This window comes from Gasterosteus aculeatus, chromosome 11 (genome assembly GCF_964276395.1).
Source record: "Gasterosteus aculeatus chromosome 11, fGasAcu3.hap1.1, whole genome shotgun sequence".
In the NCBI taxonomy this organism is placed as follows: Eukaryota; Metazoa; Chordata; class Actinopteri; order Perciformes; family Gasterosteidae; genus Gasterosteus; species Gasterosteus aculeatus.
This window is the reverse complement of record NC_135699.1, coordinates 14988496-14997081: the sequence shown is the minus strand read 5'-3', so window position 1 is coordinate 14997081 and position 8586 is coordinate 14988496. Positions and strand designations below refer to the sequence as shown.

At 44.1% G+C, this 8586-nt stretch overlaps 1 protein-coding gene across 1 annotated transcript; it reads left to right on the top strand.

Annotated features, from left to right (window-relative positions):
- Positions 1-302: 302 nt before the first annotated feature.
- hsd3b7 (hydroxy-delta-5-steroid dehydrogenase, 3 beta- and steroid delta-isomerase) lies at positions 303-8558 on the top strand. The gene is made up of 6 exons (XM_040190526.2): positions 303-575; positions 2469-2624; positions 5288-5396; positions 6349-6448; positions 7044-7206; positions 7638-8558. Exons 1-6 carry the CDS (start codon positions 428-430, stop codon positions 8048-8050), a joined length of 1089 nt encoding a protein of 362 aa, XP_040046460.2. The 5' UTR covers positions 303-427; the 3' UTR covers positions 8051-8558.
- Positions 8559-8586: the final 28 nt, after the last annotated feature.

The following is an 8586-nucleotide window of genomic DNA, read 5'->3' as shown; positions in this document are numbered from 1 at the left end:
TGCATCTCGGCACATCTAGTGCCTTTACGTTTTATAAGAATTTAAATTTAAACGACGTAATTGGGAAGATGTAAAACTGCTATTCTATCGTTGCGCGGCCACGGACCCCCTCGAGCATTATCACATATATGTAGTAACAATGTAGTACAACAACTCACCACAATATATGCTTTACACCGCGTCTTGTCATTTATTTATTTTTGCACCTTTTATAAAGTCCGACTTACCACAGAGCAGTCCACCAAGTATCGATGTCAATGCATCCGTCAATGAAGTTTTACAAAACGGTTAAAAAACCCCAACAACAACAAACCCCAACAACAACTGGCAACAACTGTCTCCGCCTCCCGCGCGCATATAAAGCGCGCGCCCGTCGGACGGGCAGCGCTCGCGCTTCACAGCCTGCAGACGTCACACGCGCAGCCTCATGTCGTCTCTCGTGTATCTGCTCACCGGCGGCTGCGGCTTCCTCGGGCGGCATCTGCTCACGGTCCTCCTGGAGAAGGAGGACGCGCTGGCGGAGATCCGCGTGTTCGACAGAGCGGTGGAGCCCGGCCTGAAGGCGCTCGGCACAGGTGAGGCGCTCGCGCCGCGACGCAGAACGACGGCGGGGCCGCGGCGCGGTCTCGTTCCGAGCTCTTGTCTCGGGGTTAATTTAAATTGCAGCTGAAGTTAAAGCTGATTTGGCTCGTGTCTTGCTGCGTGGAGACCGGCTCTGGAAATTTGACGGAAGATTATCCGACATAAAAAGAAAAAAAAAGAATTTCCGTGGTGGGCGAAGGGTTTGCTGCAACTTCTTTTTTTTTGTTTGTTTAGTCATTTGCATGTTTTGTCTTACGGGTTTACTGTGGCACTGAAAGAGACTATAGGTCCCAGGCTCTGGATCCCAACCAGGGGGGGGGGGAGCTGGTGGAAGTTGGCAAGTCTAAAACAGCTACAATAAATGTAATCCTGCCATGTTGTTGTATAGGAGGGCCAGGGGCCCTTTTACACGCAAGTCTCCAGGGCCATTGTCTGCCTATCGGTCCACCAGCGGTGGGTTTTTTCTCATTCAGTAACCCGATGAGGGGCGATGGCTCGGTTAGAGCTGAATTCCACGCACAGGCGTGGAAAGAACTCCTTTCCATCGCATGCTGAAAGCTCTGGGTCACTGTGCAGATTAGACATCTGGGCTGCGGATGCAGGATTAGAGTTATATCAGAGTTAGATTGACTCATTCATGTCAATTTGAACTCTAAGCTGGTGTTTATATGTTGTCATGTCAGTGTTAAATCAACACAAGTGTTAACAATTTAACTCGGAATAAGTGTCAAAAGTAAATCTGCTCAGTGTTAAATACACTGTAGAGTTAAACCCAACACCAAGAAGTGTGTCACTGGTGTACAGTTACATTTTAAACGTATCAAAGAGTTAATTTAACTACCAAGTGTCACAAATAAATCCGATAAGTGTTAAATACACCCTACGTAGAGGTAAAAACCCAAGTCCTTGACACTGCATAATGACTCCAGCGCTTTCGTACAATTGACTCTTAACAGTCTTTTTGCAGTGCGATTTCAACCCTGCACTTCAACTCTTTTGCCTAACACCGGAAAACTACACATTTATCTGCGTACACACGTCTTTCCGCCGTCCCGTCTCTGTTTACAGTTTCTGTGTCACCACCTTCTGTGTTGTGACCTGAGGCTGTTCTCGCATGTTTGGTAATCCTTTTTCCTGAGAGGAGCAGTAACCTTCAACAACGGGAACGCCACACGCCCGCTATTCGCCGCAGGGGAAACAGACTTTATTATTCATTGTCAGTCGGGACTGAGGGCTGTTAGTTTCTTTGCTCCCCTGACAGATCAGGTGGCCAACACTCATTACAGACAGAAAGCACAATGTTATAATTGTGTTTTCCGTTTGAGATTTGAGCTGATTTTAAATCGGTGTGACGGTCTGTAATTTAAATGCTGTAATTGGTACAGTCACATGGGGAGGTTGGCAGATGGAGTGTCGCAGTCGCCACAGGATTGCTGACCCGGTGTGAAAAAGGGCCAGATCCGTTGACGTGTTGGCTCCACAAGAGATACTTTGTCTCCTCGTTATCTGTCAGCATTTTGAAAACAACTGCCAAGGCCAACCACAGTTTAAAGTCCTCCGTAAATGATCAGCAGAATCAGCATCGCTGGCAGTGTGAGAAGATACGTATACGTTATCATTTTAATAATGAATACAAATTCAGCACAGTTGTGTAATAATGTATATTGACATTGACAAGACGCTCCAGATACTCTGCAAACATGACAAAACGCATCTTTGATAAACATCAGTAGTTGTTTTGGGATTGAGAGTTTTGTCATTAGCGAACAGAACAAAGTGAGTTAATTCTTCCCGGACTCTGTCCCGCTCTGACAAAGACCTCCCTGATCCAGGATCAGATCCATCACCGCCGCCACAGACTGACCGTCTTCCTGTTTCTCCCTCAGAGCGGACAAAGATGGTGGTCATCCAGGGTGACATCACCGACTATGGCAGCGTGCTGGAGGCCTCCCGGGGGGTCGACGTCGTCATCCACGCGGCCAGCCTGGTGGACGTTTGGCACAAAGTCCCAGAGGCCCTCATCCGGGCCGTCAATGTCGCAGGTGAGGCTTCGGGGGAGTGAGGACAGAGGGAGGACAAAGGCGTCATTCTGTGTTATTCGTGTTTTACTGCGGGGAAAAAAAATGAGGAAATGAGCCTTCTCCTGTTTCTGGAGTAGTTTCAAGGACGGGACATCAGTGTTTGCAGTAATTAGGGTGGGAGGTACTGAGACAAGGTCGGCTGCTGTGTTGCTCATCTCTGCAGCGGAAGCCGTGTTGGCGTTTCAGACATCAGTGGGTGGAGTACAAACAAAAGATGGATGAGTCATTTTTTTAGGTTTATGAAAGTTTTAAGGTTTCATAAACATGAAAACGCACTGTGAAAGGGTTGAAAATTTAAAATACACCCAATGCCCAGATGGGCAATGCCGTGGATAAGACCTGTCAATCACAACGTAGCCCCGCCCTTAGACATACCAAACTTGACTGGCTACTTCATTTAACTCTGAATGGGACCATGATTCACTCAAGATTGTCGATATTGAATCAGGAATCAGGAAACATTTACCAAAATATGTCAGAATTTGACGGTTGGTGCATAACAGCTAGACAGTTAGACAATGGACAATAAGACAGATAAGACAACATAGTGCAAGAGCAATAAAATATGAGCCGTGTGTTGGCGGCTCTGTTCTCTTGGTCCTGATGGACCTCGGCCTCCTGCCAGATGAAAGTGGCACACACAGGTTTTGTCCGGGGTGAGAGGAGTCGGCAGCGATCTTTTTAGCCCATAAATCTTTTTGAGCCCATAAACTCATGTTCATTGACATATATGATATTAATAGGGTCATTTCTCACAGACTTCCGTACGATCGGACTACTTTTAGCCACCGGAGGAGTCGCCCATTAGAGAGAATGCAGGTTTTAGGCTCCTCTGCACCGCCTTGAGTTTTCTGACCGATCCGGATTCTGCTCACAGGCGGTGATAAACAGTTTACATAATCAGTGACTGGGTTTATGTTTGCGGGTCGAAGCTATAGTCGGTGTCTTGCCACAGAAAGTCATTAGTGATTCAGCGCGTTCGTCATCCGTCAGAGTCAGCCGAAGGAAGCATAAATAGCCTTTTCCCTAAATACAGAGCGGCAGGAATTGACCATATAAACCACTCACTCTTAGGTTGTTTGAAGTACCTTCTTCCTAACTTCCTAGGCTAGATAACATTTAAATACTTGCACCAATGTCATCAAACATCCACAGAAACATAGATTAGTCCGTCTGCGTTAACGCGTCGAATCTGGGGAGGGATTTGATTTTGAAATTTCCCCCGTCTCAAACCTACACTCCTTCCTCCTCCCAGAGTTAGTAGGAATTGGAGGAAACTTGACTCTACGCTTCGAGAGAGAATTATACAGTTTCTAGACTTTGGTTTCCAGTCAGTTTATTTAACTCGTGACTTTAAAGGCTCTGCGATACAGTACATACCAGAGACTTTAATCTTCCTGTGAACTGAACTGTGGCCTCAGGTCTCCAGATGGCGCCTCTAAAAATAGATGGTTGCTGTACCTTTTTTAAAAAGAACTGTATATATGAACTTGTATTTGGCAGGGGATTGCTTGTGGAGGAACATATTGTTGTACATTGTGTTAAGTAGTAAGATCAAACACAGCTGAGTTAAGCACTATAAAGAATAAAATGGTGATATCCTAATGTGTGTGTGTGTGTGTGTGTGTGTGTATACATATGTATACATATTATAGAAACCGAATAGCTGGGAGGAAATGTGCACGGAGCCACACCTAGTTTCAATTTAAATAAAAAGTTACCAGATTCCTCAGAAATCGTAGCTGATGGATGGGCCCAACATATCCCAACTTGTGCTGGCGGAACTGAAACTGTCGCACGCACGCACGCACGCACGCACGCACGTACGCACGTATTCTGGCTCTGCCTTGAGTTAATTGCATACTGGAGTCTTTGATTCCAACAAGACCCAACTAATAGCTTTTAAACATGCTACTCACAGCAGCGCTGAAGGGTGTAACTATCAGATGGCTGCAAGCGGATCCGCCTACATACGATATATATATCAGCCGTTTCCTCCGACGTGTGCATTCATCGCCTGATTGATGAGACCTTTTGTTCTTTAAAACAGGGTCGAGTTGCATATTTTAACATCACATTTGAGAAAACCCATAAATAATTGTCTCACGGGCGTAATCGACTGAATGGTTTGTAAGTGTTAACACTCAATTGGCATTCATTTAATATTCTTAAGCGATGTCATTAGGTCTGGTTTTGATCTTCAGCCCAGATGAAACCGGGCCGCCTGCGAACTTAAATAAATAACGTTTATTAAAGTAGTTATTGTCGTGCACCAACTTCAGGACTGTCCTCGTTAAAAAGTATTTCCTCCCCTTTGCATTGACGTCTTTTCTTTTCACCGGCGGTTTACTCTCACATAATTGAGACCAGGTTTCAGAAAATCACGTTTTCTTTTTACATCTGCTAACGGCACACACGTGTGTGTGTGTGTGTCTCCTTTGAAGTCATTTCTTGTTGACCCTCTCCTTATGCTTTCTATTACAATTCAAAAACTTTCATCCTGTTGTCCTGTGCGTGCTTTTTAATTTAAATTTACAAGAGTGATTCCTGAGGCTTTGAGGAATTACACAATGTAATCCCGTCCCACCTGTCACGTGACTCAAGTAAGTTTTCTCTCTGCTCAGGAACGGAGAACGTGATCAACGCCTGCGTTGAGTGTGGCATCCAGAGCCTGGTCTACACCAGCAGCATGGAGGTGATCGGCCCCAACGTGGACGGAGACGCCTTCGTCAGGTGAGCCTGAAGCTCGCTGTTTTCTCATGAATGCCCCATCATGGAAAGCAAAGGTCTTTTTAGCGTAGATATGATCGGGCGGGGATGAAATTACATCATTTTCAGCAAACTAGTAGCATACAATCAGGGGCTTTCAGACTCTCTGACTACCTCACTGTTCCTCTGTGAGGTTTGTTATTTGACCGGCTGGTATGTTAGAAATGTGTTACGTAATGCTTCAATCTCAAGAGACGCTGGAGCAGCTGTCTTGTTATTGAAAGAACAGCTGAGAGGAGAAAACTCCGAGCTCCGATACCGTGATTCCCCACGACACAAGCAGTGTCCATTAAATCCAATGGCTGTAGTGATATTTATGCATAATGGGCTGTGCACATTTATAGTTGACAGAATTAATTGTTATTAAATGTTAATTTCGTCTTATTTCAGACCACAGTCTGCCTTTTGGCACGTCAGGTTACCATAGTAACTGACCAAGAGTTTGAGTTACCGGTTTGCTGGTTCTCAGTGTACCTGAACCAGCCTGATGAGTGAGTCATGACTCCTCCGGTGATTCTGTCTGCAGGTCCCGTGTTTGTTGATGTTCACTACGTGTGTGATGGCAAAACCAGTTCTGGGATTCGTCACAAACGTAACATTGAATTTTGCTGTTTTTTTGTTTTGTTTTTTCAATCCAAAAAAGGGCAACTATTTTGATAAAAGTAGCAAAAACATCCAACTATAATACGGGCTTTGGGTGTGGGTCAGGACATTCTTCCAGATGTTTTTTGTTTATTTGTTTGCACGTTTTGTTCATGAGTCCGTGCCTGGACCTCAGAATAATATTCAAAGAATGGACTTTTGGCATCATCGCCTCAGGAACGCTGGCTCTGCCAAGCATTCCTCTCAAACGGGGAGGCGAAGAAAACACTACCTGCTTTCTGTCTGTCTCCCCTGACTGTTAATCTCTCTGCAGGGGCGATGAAGACACGCCTTACCGGGTGAAGCACACCATGGCATATCCCCAGAGCAAAGCCAAGGCGGAGAAAATCGTGCTTGGAGCTAACGGCACTAAGGTACTTTAAAAGCATGTTTTTACCAGTATATTTTTGAAAAATACAATGCAAAATATTTGATTTCTTAACATAGGTTGCCCTTTATGCCCCTCTCAGAGTTTGGCTTCTTCATTTTTCATTTTTGCAAATCTTTGCTGCTTTTTATTGGAGCACTGCACTTTTTAAAGACATTCTTAAAAATCCCATAGCATTTCATTTAGGAAAATAATTTCAATGTTCGCTCAATTAAAATAGATTAAAAAAAAGATCTTGTGTATACTATATTGACATTTAAAAAGCAATTTATATATATATATATATTACATATATTAGATTTATCATGTTTGACACCATCTGAGCAACAACATTTAAAACTGGATTGCACAGTGAGAAACTGCTGGGTTTATTTTCGCCGTAAAACATTATGGGGAAACTTCTTCGCCACAAAATTCTAGGTCATCCCTCTGGCATTGCAGTGATGTAACTCTTATTTAGAGGAGGATTACACAGAAATGTTGGCTTTAACCGCTCTGTCTCTCTGTCTGTTTTTGTTTTTTCTCCCCATGGCTCCTGATTTCCCAACTCTGAATCCTAATTTTGTTTGTCTCCCGTCCAGGTGAAAGGTGGGAAGTGTCTGTACACGTGCTCTCTGAGGCCGACGGGGATCTATGGAGAGGGGCACCAGCTAATTAAGGATTTCTACACGCAAGCTGTCCAGAGGGGGGGCGTGGTCGTCGGAGGAGTCCCGGAGGACTCAGAACACGGACGGGTCTACGCAGGTAAGACTACAAGTGTGATTCGGGACCAAATCAGTGAAGACACATTGAGGACAACCTTTTGTAACCTGTGAGGTGGAGAATTTTATACCCCGCTATTTGTATCATAAATAAGATCTAGCGTTGATAAATCATCTCTATTTACCATCCAAATTCACTATTGCATCACGCGCTGTAGATCTTGTAATAAGCAGGCTGTATTCAGCCGCACTTGCGTAACTTTTGTAAGGGAATTACATGAATATTTAGTTGTTTAATAAGTATATAATATAATAATAATAAGTTGGGATAAATATGTATTTTTTTCATTTTGAGAATAAAGTTGAAATGTCAGTATATCCGCTAATGCCATCAGAAAAAAACAGATTGGCTGGACTTTTTGCGCACTTCTTCCATTGTGTGCTCTGGTAATTACTCACTTGTTTGCGTTATAGGCAACGTGGCCTGGATGCATATCCTGGCGGCCCGAGCCCTGAGGGACCGCCCGCAGACGGTCGGCGGTGAAGCTTTCTTCTGCTACGATGACTCGCCCTACAAGAACTACGAGGACTTCAACATGCAGTTCCTCTCCACGTTCAACTTCCGACGGGTGCGCATCCCCTCCCTCGTGCTCTGGTTCATGGCCGTCCTCAACGACGCGCTGCGCTGGATAGCGGGCCCGTTTTACAACTACACGCCGTTGCTGAACCGTTACACTTTGGCCGTGGCTTGCACCTCCTTCACCGTCCGCTCCGATAAAGCCCAGCGCCTCTTCCAGTACCTTCCTCTGTACGACTGGGACCAGTGTCGCAGCCGCACGCAGAGATGGGTTGACACGTTTTCTGCGGGTAACCCCAAAGACTCCTGATGTGACCTCGCGCTCTAGAAGCAGCCAGAACTCCAGAAGTACGCCGCAGGGTCGTAACCTGTGGAGAAGAAAGGGAGACGGTATTCACAGTATGAAGTATATTTAATTGTATTGTTGTACTTGTGTAAGTCTAGCAGTTACTTAAAGAGAAAGCATTATTATTAAAGCATACCCTTTTTGAAAACTACTATTCATGATTCAAATTCTAGTGGAATCAGTTCATGTGGGTTTAGTAGAACTGCCAGGAACTACGCTTTCCGTTATTAAGAATTATTCAGGTATCAAACATTTCCACGTTAGCATTTGTAATTATGTAAATAATGACAAATGTAAAACAGTTTACAAGCAATTCCTGGACTTTATATAGATTGTATTTTAGTAATATATTATTCTTCATATCATGTTTTATATTTCTTAATTTAGAATATGTTAATGTTTATTTTTTTTTGCTGAAATGTACCATGATAAGTTTCTTTGTGTTTAATTTTCAATAAATATGTTTAATATATTTCAGAGGGCAATGCTGGTTCTATTTT

Bases quoted from the DNA above. Each gene is read 5' to 3' on its own strand.
- hsd3b7 (XM_040190526.2), top strand. From the start codon at position 428: ATGTCGTCTCTCGTGTATCTGCTCACCGGCGGCTGCGGCTTCCTCGGG. The intron at 2,625-5,287 runs GTGAGGCTTCGG...CTCTCTGCTCAG, and splicing joins CCGGGCCGTCAATGTCGCAG to GAACGGAGAACGTGATCAAC. The intron at 6,449-7,043 runs GTACTTTAAAAG...TCTCCCGTCCAG, and splicing joins TTGGAGCTAACGGCACTAAG to GTGAAAGGTGGGAAGTGTCT.